This window comes from Rattus norvegicus, chromosome 9, assembly GCF_021556685.1.
Source record: "Rattus norvegicus strain SHRSP/BbbUtx chromosome 9, alternate assembly SHRSP_T2T, whole genome shotgun sequence".
Taxonomy (NCBI): Eukaryota; Metazoa; Chordata; class Mammalia; order Rodentia; family Muridae; genus Rattus; species Rattus norvegicus.
The window spans coordinates 103,025,249-103,039,481 of record NC_141542.1 but is presented as its reverse complement, the minus strand read 5'-3'; the positions used below and the strand labels follow the sequence as shown (position 1 = coordinate 103,039,481).

General features: G+C 47.7%; 1 protein-coding gene across 6 annotated transcripts in view; it reads right to left on the bottom strand.

Annotated features, from left to right (window-relative positions):
• Nucleotides 1-281: 281 nt before the first annotated feature.
• Eif4e2 (eukaryotic translation initiation factor 4E family member 2) overlaps nt 282-14,233 on the bottom strand; it is a 28,342-nt gene continuing 14,390 nt past the window's right edge. For 2 of the 6 annotated variants that reach the window (NM_001402205.1, NM_001402206.1), the window contains 3 exon segments: nt 282-2,698; nt 7,881-7,959; nt 14,068-14,204. In NM_001402205.1, the coding sequence (NP_001389134.1) occupies nt 7,914-7,959; nt 14,068-14,204 (183 nt within the window). In that variant the 3' untranslated portion in view covers nt 282-2,698; nt 7,881-7,913. 6 annotated transcript variants of the gene reach the window in all.

Below are 14,233 nucleotides of genomic sequence, written 5' to 3'. Positions count from 1 at the left end.
TAGCACTGCATAAACTAACCAGGAATGATGGCAGATGCCTGTACTCCCAGCATTTGGAAGGCAAGAGGCAGGAGACTCAGAATTTCAGTCAACCTCCACCATGCTAGTACATGGAACTGTTTCTCAATAGAAAAAAAAATAGACTATTCTTATACTAAATCTGCCAGCGTATCACCACACAAATTTCTGGAACACAGTGAAAATGGAGACTGGACAGAGCTAGGACCACCTACCCACCAGTGTGCCCACTTCCCTTGTATTGACGAGTCCACAGCCCGCTCTCTTGCTGATACTTTCCGTTTATTACTGCAGTAGACAATCCTCTCAAAGTGCAACACTAGGACATGCTGCCACAGCCCCTGCTCCTTCCCTTCCCACAAATCCCTGGAAATTCATTCTTGGGAGCACTGACAAGTTTTTCTCTGGATGAAAAAGTACCCCACTGCCAGTGCCACAGGGAAAATACACAGACATGAACAAAAGAACAAAGAGAAAGGCTCTTGAGAGGAGTGGGCCAGAAGGGAGAACAGCACAAACATCATTCCCCCGGTCTAGCAGCAACCTATTGTGCTGGTCGCCTTGGCTCCAAGGGCCTCTACCTCCTGTTTGGAAAACAGATACAGCATAACTAGGTGGTATCTCGGCCTACCAGAGGCCTGTGGATTCAAAATAAATGGAGAGACTTCTCCAGTTAGCTTGAAAAAAGTGGGTGGTTTGGGTAAACTGAGTGTTCAATTTCCCCTTACGCTGTTAGGCAGAGCACCTGGAAGAACATGGGGTTAAGCTGCTGCCTGACAGTGAGAACCCCTCTAATGAGCACACTTTGGATGGGAGGGAAAAAAACCAACTGTCAAATACTATGACCAAGAGGACGGGGAAAGACAAGGAGCTCTAGAAAACACAAGAGATTCAAATGTCTGAACAAATGAGATTAAAAAGGCAAACAAAACATCTAACCTCTAGACCTGACACAGGCCTCCTCATTCATAAACACATTGTACACACACACACACACACACACACACACACACACACACACACACACACACACACACACACACCAGAGAGATGCCCAAAGGAAGGCAAGTCCAAATGTCTGCTCTTTGGAATTTCGGAGGCGACATGAGCATAGGCCATGTGGAGGCCTCCTGAGTCGAGCCTCCTGAGGCAGCCTTCGCCTCCTTGACAGCCAAGGATGTTCTGGTGTTGCTGAGCCCTTAGCAACCACCCAGAATGCATTCTTCAGATTCCTGGAGCTTCAATCCCGGTTGGACTTTCTTCTCAGATGGCTTCACCCACAGCAGAAACCTTCCCCTTGGCCCCTCTAGTGTTCTTTCAGGGAAGGCCCCCCAGACAGCAGAGACTGAGGGGCAAGGGTTGGAAAGCCGGAAAAGTAGGATGGGTACAAGGAGATGCTGTTACCTTCAGAATTCCTGAGACCTGTGGCCGAGGAGCCCCGCCCAGGCCTCAGGGATAGGCTTTAAAAAGAGGCCTTAATTTAAGGTACTGCCATCTTGGCTCACAAGAGCCCAGTACAGAGCACTTGAAGCAGCTGCAGCTGCCCATTTCTTCCTTGATCTTGGGTACTCTTTCGACCTCTGGCCTCAGGCTCCCAAAGTCAGCTTCTTTGCTGAAGACATGCCTGTAGGAGCCTTCTGGGCATCGAGGGGTCTGGACGAGTTGATTACATCCAGGTGTCAAGGACCAAAGTCTTTTCCAATCACAGCTGACAGACACAGCCATCAAATGAAAGCATCCAGCAAGGCTGCCATTTCTTCAGTCACCCATTCCAGCACTGTGGGAGCTACACGGTTTTAATGTGGCACTACCAGCTGTGGCTTCCTCCTCCATGGCAGACATGCAACCCCCACAGAGCATGCTCAGCACACAAGTCCTGCTCACAGGGGAGGCTGGTTTCAGTCACTGGCTTCAGCCCCAACCCCATGTGTGGGACCTGCACTATAATCTGGCTTCTGACTGAACTGCATTCTTCTCCAGCTTGTCTTACAGGGCAGATGCCTTAGGTTTCCTCAGTAAAACCTGTGCTGCCCAGAATCACGATTGAAGTGCTGCAGTGCCTAAGAAGAAGAGTCCCATTGGAGGTGTAAGGCGCAAAGGATACATTATCCTAGCTGTCATCATATCTTAACACATGTTCAAAGTGGTGGGCTTAGGGAAGAGGAACACACAATAACTTAACAGTAGAGCTAGAAGAGGCATTTAGTTCTCTTCAACTCTAAGCAGAGGCTGTTCCTGGATGTGCAAGCATTCATAATACTGATAACGCTCAGCTCAGACCCACACCGGGCACACACATGTCCTCGGCCATCAAGTCCTTTGCACAGCAGGAGAGTACAGCAGGATGCCAAGAGGCATCTGGATAGTACACAGCAAGAAGACAGCTGCACTCCACACAGAACCCCACTGAAAAGTGTTTGTCTGTTACACAGTCACATTTTCCCATTCTTCCCGCTGTATACGGTCAGCATTGCTGGAAGGTGTCTAGCAGAGTCTGTCCTTCTTCCAGGAACGAGTGCAGAAGGGGAGCACATGGTTTAGGTACACCCCTTCAGTGAACAGACAGAGAACTGCCTGAGCCTCGCATCCAAGTCAGACAAACACACAAACAGAAAAAGAATACTGCCAACTTGTGCGCTTTCACAATGTGATTTTTGTATTTCGAAAGCTTGAATTGTCCCTGAAAGAGAAAATGGGAGAAAACAGAGTATTCAATACACAGGCCATCTAGATATAAGCACACACATATGGGGGAGGACTTGACCAGCTCTCCAGACCCAGCCCTTCCCTGCCAGTCTAAAGCCAAATTGCTTCCAGTCTGTTGCTTGGCAAGGTAAAAGGTTAGTAACTCCCCCAATGCAGGTAAAATATTAGTGCATGCACATTCTCACAGTGGGATAGTGCAGCTCTAAAGAGAAAGAGAGCTTATGTGGAGACAGCTCCAAGATCAACTGACAATCTCTGGTACACAGCGTACCTCAATGAAGGTGGGAGAGGGGAAAGGCTACACAATGTATGCATTTGCCTGTATGTATAAACCTAAGAAATACTGAAGCACAGTTACATAGGGCAGAACAGGGACCCAATGGCAAGTGGGCAGGTGAGACAGGGAGGAGAAAGACACAATCAGGCCATTCATTGAACAAACCCAACCCCACCCACAAGCCCCGTTTAAAACAGACAGGACTGCATCTCCAGAGAGTACCCTGGTACCCTGAATCAGAAAGTTTTTTCCTGAAAGAGGAACATGGGAATGTGGGGTGCTTCCAATGTGCCTTATGTGCCTCCTGCTGGGTGCAGGCAGCCCTAACAACCGTTCTCACACTAGGAACCGAGCCACAGCTCAGCAAGTCACATCATGGGTGTTCCCTGGTGGGGACTTTAAGGTTCAATCAGTTGCTGCCCTCGCTCAGGACTTTGCCTTTAAACGCACTAGGAACTCTGAAGCAAACTCTCCTTACTCCGGCTTCTGAAGTCAACTTCCTGTTCATTTTAAAGGGTCACTGAGTGCCGTGGCCTTAACTGCTACATTTAACTAGGCAACTGGTCCATAGTAAATAACCACCAAAGAGGGAATATCCTCAGGTGACCACATGGCCATTCCCTCCTGCTACTGGCTGCTGGAAGTAAGTGTCCAGGAGTGCCACATCCAGACATAAACTGTTCTGTATACCAAGAGATGGGTGAGCTGCTCTAGGGGAACTGGGAGGAAACTGACAAAATTTCCCAAGTCCACTGGCTCTTTTCTGACACAAAAAGTTGACCCTTATTGATTTTATGACTTTTATCAATTGTTATCTAAGGAGCTGAACACAAGGCTGACAACCGTCTTTAAATGGTATATAAACCTTTCAAAGGATAGATTCCTCTGTGTTGACACAGAGGCCAACAAAAGATGCTAAGGAAGCTTAGTGGTTCCATAGAGGAAAGCAGATGGTGGCCAAGTTCTTTTTGAACTCGTAGCTGATGTGTTCTACATCACTAAGTCTGCATTTCAGATGACACCTCTTCTGGGAGCCTCCCAGGGAGTTTGCTCTGTGACACTTCTTCCCTCTTAGAGCCACATCTATGCCCAGATAAAGCTCGACTTTATCTTCTCTTGTAAGAAGGATGAACAGAAAGGTGGGACAGTGGGAAAGAGATGGGACTTTCCAACTCAGGAAGACAGGTGAAAAGGAGTCTGTCTCCTGGATAAGGTGGGTCACTGAGGCTCTGAATCCACCACAGCTGTGAGGGCAGGAAGAGGAACTCCGGTAAATACTGATCAGTGCTGGGGTTGGGCCGAAAATGGCTTTCCTCGGTGCAGGCCCATCTCAGAGTCTCCACTGTTCTCCTTCAACAATCAGGCACTGCTCTAGTAACGACCCACCGGAAGCCTCTTCCTAGTGAGAACACCCAAGCAGTCGTCCTGACACTCGGAAGTCCATCTGCAAGATGGGAAAGGAAGTAGGTGGAAGAACCCAGGAGACACTTCCCAGTCAGCTAACAGGAAAACAGAGCAGAGAAGGTAGGTGGCACTCGGCCAGGACTGTCTGAAGCAGGTGGATGGCGACAAAGACCTATGGCTGAGTCCATCTTTCTAAAACAGTCCAAGTTTAGGACACACAGTGCCAAATTTAGCCTGAGGCATGTTTGCCCCTAGACTAGCTAAGAACTACATTTAGCCAGGTCCTAGCTATACAGCAAGAAGTTAGGAGAGGGAAAGAAAGATGGTGGCTTCTGCACTTCCGTGCTTTTCTTTACCTTTGTTGCAGTGACTACAGGATCTCTCTAAGAGTTCCTTGCTATGCAGACCTGGTTCACCTCAAACTTGTGACCCTCCTACCTTAGCCCCTGGGTGCTAGGACTGCAGGGGACCACCATCGCACCTATCTCTGCTCTGCTCTTAAACAAATCACCACTGAGAGAAAACAAAACACCAGCAGCTACCTGTGATGTGATCTGCTCAGCGTACATCTGAGTGTACAGGACACCTGAGCACCGAGGCCCACAGCTCTAGGGGAAATGGGAAGAATCCTTCTGAACTGTAAGTTATGATGTCTTAAGGTCTCAGAAACACCAGAGATCCACACCTAAACTGGCTTCTAAGTTCACATTTCCAGTTACGTCTAGGAAAACTGCTGTCCAAACACTCAAACAACTTTCTAATTTTCTCTGCTTCAAAACAGTCACTTTTTAATTCAAGTTCTAACTTTGGAAACAATGGTCTAAGGCAGGAATTAACAACCTTGGAGAAAGGGGCAAAGTGGTTTCATTGGAAGGATGTCTTCCCCTCTGGTGTCTTGTATGCATCCGTGCCCCATGGTGCACCATGTGACCCTGGGTCCTCATGTGAGTGCTGGGCCACCCAAGTTTCTGCTCTGGAAAGTAGCGTAGAAGAGAAGGTCACCCTGCCCTATTACCCTGAGTATACCTGCTTTACTCCTGGCTATGGGCAGTCTAATCTGATGAGCAGTTTGGGTTTCTTCTTCTCTCCCTGAAGAATCTGCACGATTGTAAGCTTTTCCTAGGTTCAAAGGGAGTGAATTTGAATCTCGTCTCTTACTAAACCACCAGGACAGCTGCACAACCAAGCACCCTTCTCTGTCCACGCCAGTCTAGTCATTAGGTAACCAGGGTCCTCTCCTACTAACTTAGTGTCCTCTCATTAAAGCTCCATAGTGAAAGGCACATAAAATCATCTTAGACTATGCAAACACAGAAGACAGGTAATTTGGGAAAAATATTTGAAGTTTGAGATACATGCATGTAAGTGTTGAGACAGGGTCTCATGCTGCACAAGTTAGTTTTGAGCTTGCTCTGTAAGGACAATGACCCTGAACTCCTGATCCTCAGGCTCCCCCTCCTAAGTGCTAGGATTATATGTATGAACTACCATCTTCCTTTTTATAGCGGGTGGGACAAGAGTCATACCATGTAGCCCGACCAGCTCTGAACTTGAGTAATCCCCCTGCCTCTGCCATATTGAGACTATAGGTGCATGCCACCCTGCCCAACTACAATTACGCAAACAGCAGATTTTCTATCAATTTTCTCTACAGAATACAATCCATTTGTACAGGGGAATTCATTTAAAGCAAAGAAAGGGACAAGAAGCTAAGCTGTCCATGTAGAAGGAATCCACATCTTACAACATGTCACCAAAAGCCAACCCCAAGCAATAGAGGTGAAACATGAGGTCCTTTCAAGCTGGTAAGGTACTGCAGTGGGTCTTTTCCTCACAGACTCCTAAAGTAGCGAGGGCATGGAGACACCAGGAGAGGCCTCAAAGAGAACATATACTGCGATAACTGTACAGGAGTGGGACTTCTCCAAACAAGTCAACGGTATTTTGGAAGAATGTAGTGTCTGCTAAGGAAGAAGCCATTTTACGTTTTAATTTTTAAAGGCTCTCTGCAGGGCTGGAGGCAGGGGAGGACACCTAAGATGTCAAACCCAGGCAGGCCCTGAACTCACCGTGTAGCTCAGGCTGGTCTCAAACTCTTAGCAATCCTCTTGCCTCAGCTTTCTCACTGCTGAGGGCATTGGTATAAAGTACTGTGCCTGGACGAAACTTAATTTATAACAAAATCAGACTCTAAACAAGGGATGGGAGAGGGAGCTCAGTGTGGTGGCTCATCCCTGGGATCCCACCCCCTCAGGAGGTGGAAGCAAGATCAGGATTAGGGGTTCAGGGTTATCTCAGTTACACAATGAGTTCCAGGCCAGCCTGGGCTACATGAATGCTCTCTCAACAAAACAGACACAAGGGTGGGGAGACAGCTTAGTAGGCCAAGTGCTTGCTGTACAAGCATACGGATTTGGGTTAAATTGTCAGAGCGTGTATATAGCAAGCCCAGCGGGATGGTCGAGTGTGTCATCCCCATGCACCTCTAAGGGAGGCAGACACAGAACTCTCTGCAGGCCCTTGGACAAGCTACTTGGCATATGCAGTGGTGAACTACAAAGACTCAGAGGGCTGGGAATACCACCCACTTTCAGGAACGCTGCAGCTGGCCACCCTAGGTCATAGTGGACCACACAACACCCAGGCTCACATTCATCTCTTCCTAGTCCTTAGTGTCACCTCTTCTGGCTCATCTGAGGGCAGCAGGGCTCCCTGTCTGGAAAATCTTTACTTCCTTCCTAGGGCAGTGGGGGCTTCTGGAGCAGCTACTACAGAGGCTTGTGGAGCTTGCTGTCTAGGAAGAGGCTCTCTCTGAGGAAAGTATACCTTTAGTCTCAGCTAAACTCATCAATTTTCTCTGCCAGAGACAGGCATGGGCCAGACACTCCCTGATGAACTGCAAATACTTAGGTGGGCAGATGCTGGAGCTGGCCCAGCCTTCCCTACTTTAGGGCCCATCTCTGCCATGTCCACACGGTCTCTTACATAGCCCTGGAATTCATCTGTCTATTGACTTCCATTGTGGAAATCAAATTTACAATACTGCTTCCCCACAGCTGACAGACAATGGCAGCCAACGAGAGGCGTACCTCTCACCTAGCCCATACAGAGGTCTATGGGACGGTCCTCTGGCCATGAAACATTGGCAGGTGGCTTAAAAAATGGCAATATCTGAACTGAACAGGAATGTAGGATGCATATTTACTCTCATGAAGTGTTATCATCTCAAGATATCTCAGATCTGTTGGTGCACAGAGCCAAACAGGAGCAGAGAAGCATGAGATCCGGCGACTTTTACAAGCTTAGCCAGGAGACAGGATCCAGGGAGGCGGTTTGGAACTCATGGTACCCTGAGGTGCAGTGCTGGCAGAGGCAAGGCTGCAGGCAAATGGGAAGAGGGCATCCCCTTGGGGAGAGGGCTCCTATAGCTGAAAGGTATGTCATGGGGTTACAGAGAAGGTAGACAAGGCCCTACCCTGAGTGTGAGAGACAGAGGGGGAGCGTCCGATCAGCGGCCGCTGCTGTTCACCAGGCCATGAAACTCCTCCCAGGCCCTGGTAAACCAGAGACAAAAACAACAGCACATTCAGATCAAACGCTTAAAACAAAGAGCAGACACCATCACCCCACCTCCCACTTCGATGCCCTCCATGCTGACTGGAAACACAGGAGTTGGGTCAAGAGTGAGGTTCTCAGCAGGCTTTCTTCTTGGATGACAGGCAGCTGGTATTTTGAGCTCGCTTTCTTAGGAAGTCTAGCCTTCACTACCCTCCTGAGTACATCCCAGTGCTCCTTCAACAGTGGTAAAGGGGAGCTCACTGAGGTCAGAGGTGAAGCTCAGCCATGTCCACAAACACTTCCGTCTCGCTTCAGCAAAGGGCAGCAGTTCTTGCCTTTGCTGCACTGCATCTGGGAAACAGGTAGTAGAAACCACTTCTTCACCCAGCCTGACCCTGAGGGTAAAGCCAAGGATCCACCAGCATTATGATGTCTAAAGATGCAACCCAGCTATTGGTCATTTCCTCTGCTTTTGCCTTCCCAAGATGCTAGCCTTTCTAAACTCGAGATGGTGGCTATGTCAGATTCTAACTGCTTCTGAAAACACCAGGGTCTTATCTTTAGCTTTAGGATGTGTGGATCTTGACAGCTAACATTTCCAGTTAACAGAGCTCATTATAGCTTCTGTGCTGCTTAACATACATTTGAGGAACACAGCTCAGACCATGGTTAGGAAGGAGTTAGTGGTGTGAGTGGTGGGAACACGCACACTCACAGCTCACAGCACAGCCAGTGTTCCACAAACAGGCCTCCATGCTGCTGCATGAAAAAGGACAAAACCAGATTCCTCCAGGGTTCCAGAAGCTCTCAGAACCCCCACTTCTCTCACCTTTATGCCCTACCTACTTTTCAGTTTGAAAGTAGCTGACTGTCCTGGGCACTGTGTAGCAAACTTAATGGTGGCCTAGAACTTACTCTATAGACCAGACTGGCCTCAAACCCACAGCCATCTGCTTACCTCTGCTTCCCTAGTGCTTTTTTCACCCTTTTCTTGGTTTAAGGTAGCAACAGCACTGCCTGTGACAACTCAGTAACAACACATCTCACCTATCACCACACATTTACTATTTAGTACTAAAGTAGATTTCACTATCAGGTACTCTAGGCAGGTTTTCTTCTTCAAAGGTGCCACACGCCTTTAATCTTTGTACTTGGGAAACACAGGAACATAGTGAATTTCAGGATGGCTAAGACTATATTGTGAGACCATGTCTCAACAAACAAGTAAAACTGCTAAGGACTTGGCAATGTGTGCTTGAATTTCATTAATATTGTCCCTCTCTAGAATAGCAGCATTTATATACACACACTTACTTTTCAGAAAAGCTACTATTTTATGAGAAATGACTCACAGAAAAAGCCAAGACTGATAAGTAGTATGCCGGAAGTTGTCAATTTCTGAGCTCTTCTGGAGACACAGGATCGACTGTACTCGTTCCTAAGGAGAGCTGGGGGCAGCTTCCCTCTTTACTCTCAATGAAGACAAGTGAAAATCCAACACTTGGATAATGACCCAGGAACCTACCAGCAAGATTTAACTCTACTGTAAGGAGGCCAACAAGGACACACAGCAGGGTTGAAGTCCACCTCATTTATCCTTTTGTTTCCAGAAGGGCTGGTTCCTAATAACCTTGCCTAACAACGATTCATTGGGTGAAGACCTGGAAGGCTCCAGAAGTCCCTCTAGTACATTACAGAATAAACTGACTTCCTATTTTCTAAGCTCAGACATGAAGATTCTGAGTTTGATAATTTCCTTGCACGGACTGAGGGAAATAAAGCATTGGCCATGAGCTCTGGTGTGTTCACTCCTGTTCTCACAAAGGCCAGCCAGGTATAAATTTCTAGTTACTTCCCCTCTACCTGACATTCCAAGCACATCAGATAACTTCAAAATGCTCTTCTTCAAAGAGGAAGTTATCCTAAAAACTGTCTTATGATTTGAGTGTGTAGAAACAAGCACACCAGAGATTAAAACACAGCCCATTGAGAATTTTGAGCAGAGTCCAGTGACAGCAACAAAGACTCTTTAAGGTTGATTGATCTTATCTCACCAGAAGGCAAATTCTTAGAACAGGGAGAGCTCATTTGTTTCTATGTCCCTGCTTCCCAATTCCCACCCAAAGCCTACAAGTACCAGTGAGTTGCTCCCAGACAGCCCTCACCACTAGTCACCTGCTAATCTGATACAGCGCACAATCCAAGGTCGGGCAGCTCTAAGTTTACAGTGGCCCAGCATCACTGGGTTATGACTGAACTAAGGCAGTCTGAGCTGGCCCTCACCTGTTTATTAATGCTGAAATACAGTGTTAGATAGACCAGGTGAAGGGAGTTTCCATCGGGCCTGTCTCTTTCCTTCTCCCTTACTCTCTGCAGAGAACTCCCACCAGCTTTATCACCATTAGCACTGGGCTCCATTATGGGAAGAGGGCCCCTTTGCCATTCCAGACCAGACACACAAGGAATGCAGTGAGAAAACTCCAAAGAGCAATTTTCTCACAAGATACTGCTATGTTAACTGTCTTTGCAGCAGCAATGCTCCCAGAATTGTGGCTGTGCTATGAGGTTTTTTTCCCTCAAGTAGAGGATGCAGTGAGCCATTCGACATAAGGACCCAAACCTATGAAACCTCCAAACCAATCTGCTTAAGAGGAGCCACGGCTGGGCATGAGCTGGCATGGTGGCACACACCTCTAATCCCAGCAGACTCATGTGAAGTTGGGGGCCAGTGAGGACTACATGGCAAGTTCCAGAGCTGTGATCTGATATAAATACAAGTGAATAAGCTCTATCTTTCTTAGGGCTGGTTAGCAACGCAAGGACCAAACAAAATGGCTTCTTTGTGGGGTGACAGCTATTTCCTGGTTCATCCAGGGGTGCTGCAGGAAACTGCAACCGGCAGGGTAACCAGGGAAGGCTGGAAAGACAGACACTAGAAACTGGGCTGAAACACAGCAAGCTGGAGGAACGCTTGAGTGAAGTTCAACAACTCCTCACAAACCATGCTCCTTGCTTATTAGTGGCCCTGATCTCCAGAGTACTTGGGAAACAACTATTACTGCTGGCACGTCCTCAAGTCTCAGCAGGTGCTGTTCACTGGCTCAAATAAAAGCCACAAGGAACAAACCAAGGCAACTGGGATCAGATCAGTCTGCTGCCGATACACTAACTCGGTGGCATCAAGTTTGTTGATGCAGCTACAATGCACGTGTACCTCACAGTGAAGATAAGGCAGAGGCCCCATAAAGTCAATGTCTGAAAGGCTTTCTGTATTACAGCCAATCTCTTTTCTAGACATGTTAGAATGTGACAGAGCAGCAATGACACAAGCAACCCCAGAACACGGAGCCTAAGGTCTCACGGTTTGTAGACTCCTAGGCATACAACTAGGGTTAAGTCAGCCAGCTGGAGTCAAGGAGTGTGCTGCTGTCAGATTGGACAAAGCACTCTGGAAAACTCAACCTTGCAGTTATCTCCCATTCAGACAACCCAGAGTGCACAAAAATTCTTTTTAATTTTTAGTTTTGGGGATGGCTAACAAAGCTTGCTGAAACTCTCCATGCAGGTTAATGGTCTAAAAGCCAAGCTGCTCACACACATAAGCCAAAGCCAGAGCACTCACAAGGCTACTACATGTACATTCAGATTACCTCAGAGGCGAAGCCCCCTGCCCCTAAGATGAAGGCACCTCTCACCCTTGACCCTGGCACAGTAACCCTGGGCTGGAAAGAACGAAGGGCTCTTACCAAGCAAGACTAACAAAGAGGAAGACAATCTACTCTGCAAGGAAAGGGAGGAGGTTGCCAAGCAGCTTTGGCACCAGAGAGAATACCCCATCAGCACAAAGCAAAAAAAGTATGTATGTATGGCCACAGACAGACAGAAGCAGGGCTTTAGCTCCAAGCAAGAGATTTCTATGAACTAAAGGCAAATGGAAGTTAGCAAAGAAAAGCCAAGGATACCCCTTTCCAACCATACGAGACTTTCAAACTGGCCCTGAACTCAGCCGCCACTCTGGGCCAGCCATCAGTCTAACTGGATGGAAACTAGTACACTTGAGCACCAGGCAGTTGGGTCTTGAGAGTTAGACGTCTCCTCCTTATTTAATGTCAGACCACAACAGTCCTGGAATAAAGTACCATGAATACACAATGGGCTTGTGGCTATGAAGCTGCGTTCCCTGAATCCAGGCCCTGCATGGAGAAGTCTGTATGCCATCCCTTGATAGTGGTGACAGTCAATCCAGAGGCCACATCTTGATGCACCATAAAGAGCAAGAGCATGAGACAAGCTGGTTTAGCACCATTTATTTGTGATCTCAGCTGTTGTAGTAGTTGCTGCTGTCAGCCTGTTCTCAAAGGTAACATGCTCTTCCGTTCCTCTTGTCCAGGACAGAAGGGTCTTCCAGGTGGCACGCCAACAGAACAAGAGACTCCGATGACGCCAGCTTCAATGATGGTGCCATCCAGAGAGGGAGAGTGTCATGGCACATTCAATCGCGGCTTCCAGAGGTTTTGAAAAAGGAGCCTTTGGGGGCCCAGCCTGCCTGGCATTCTAGTGGAAGTGCAAAAGGTAGCTCATTGGGAGAGGAAAGAGAGTGGGGAGCAAGGGAAAGTTGCATCTGGGTCTTGAGGAGGGTGCTACAGCTGCAGGGCAGGAGTCCCGGAGGCTCCTAGGTCCTGGAAGGATTTGTTTATGGGACTTTACAAGTCAAGATGAACTGCCTCCAGGTATCAGAAAGGGGGAACAGTGGGGAGTGAATGGAAACTACTCTTTCCCTTTCCTAACCAGGTTAAATGGGAACCCAGCAAACAAGAATCCTAGGGAAAGATGTAGACTTTCTGAGCTTGGACTAACCTAGCAGGAGGGCAGATACTATCTCTGTTGGCAGCAGAGTGTAAGACAGACCTGCTCTAAGAAAAACAGTGCTGACACAGGATTATTGAGACAAGCAACCAAGGCCACAGATGGCAAATGAGTGCTGGTGGCTCCAGTGAGTCAGAGCCATCTGATATAGGACCAGCCTATGGCAGTCCTCCCAGTCAAAAACTGGCACCTAGCTGGTATAAGTGAACTCCACCACGACATCATATGTGAACACGTGGGAAAGAGTCTCACATAGTCTACTGCTGCTGATACAACTACTGTCTTACTATTAGTCTTGAATAGGAATGGCATGATGATGGCACTGCACTAATGACGACAGCAATGATACTTGGTCCGTAAAAGCTTTCTTGCTCTGAGGACCTTCAGTTACAAAGATTAGACCAGCCTAACCACAACCTTACTATTTATTTCTGTACTCCCACCTCATAGCTGGAGAAACTGATACAGTTGCAGAGACTTGCCAAAGGCACATACTGGCTCAGGGCCACAGGAGACAATGAACATAAAGACCTGACTCCTGGTGGCTGGTTTTCCTTCCACCTTTGAGACAATCTAGAAGCCATTCATAATGACCTGAGCTCATCTCTGTCACTGTCCCTGAAGGAGAAGCCCTCACCAGTGATTCTCCATGTGGAGAGCACTCACTGTCTTCAGTGGGATACAAAGCTTCTTTCTCCTGTGGCTCTACCTTCCCTTCTCCTCTCTCACAACCTACTGTACTGTATCTAGACTCCAGTTCTATACATACAAAATAGAGTCACCACTCCTGGTAAGAAGTCAATCTCCCAAGACAAAGAGAACAGACTAGGCTAACAGGTTAAACAGACATGCAAAGGTGGGGTCAGGGTGGGCAGGGAAGAGGATTTTATTGTTCAATAATTGTTTTTAAAAACAGACAGAGAAACTTCTGAAAGAGCTTTGTCTTTCATTTTAAAATAGTGGTTAGCATAAGAAAGACAAGATAGCCTGTAGAAAAGAAGCCAGCCCAGGCAGGAAAACTGGGTTTTGAAGAAGGGCCCTTTGCTTCACAGCACCTCACAGTAGGTCCTCGGAGCCTCACTAATAAGAACTTCAGCAAGTGGCCAAAGCCCTGGAGGGGGCTGATATGTCCCTGCATCACAAGTCAGTGTCATGTGACCACATTTGTCTGGGACCAACTATGGAGTTAACTCTGCTAAGCTCAGGGACCTGTCCCCCCCAAACCCCCCAACACGTACTTGATGCTGTCGGTGTGAGTTTTGTATTCCATAATGGTGTTGGGAGGTAGGTTAAGCACGCGCCGAAGAGTGTCCCGGATTCGGGCTGTGGTTGCTTGGTCGCTGGCAGTCTTATTCCATATAGAAATAATGTCCTCCTAAGGGAGGAACAGAATGAATTACCAAA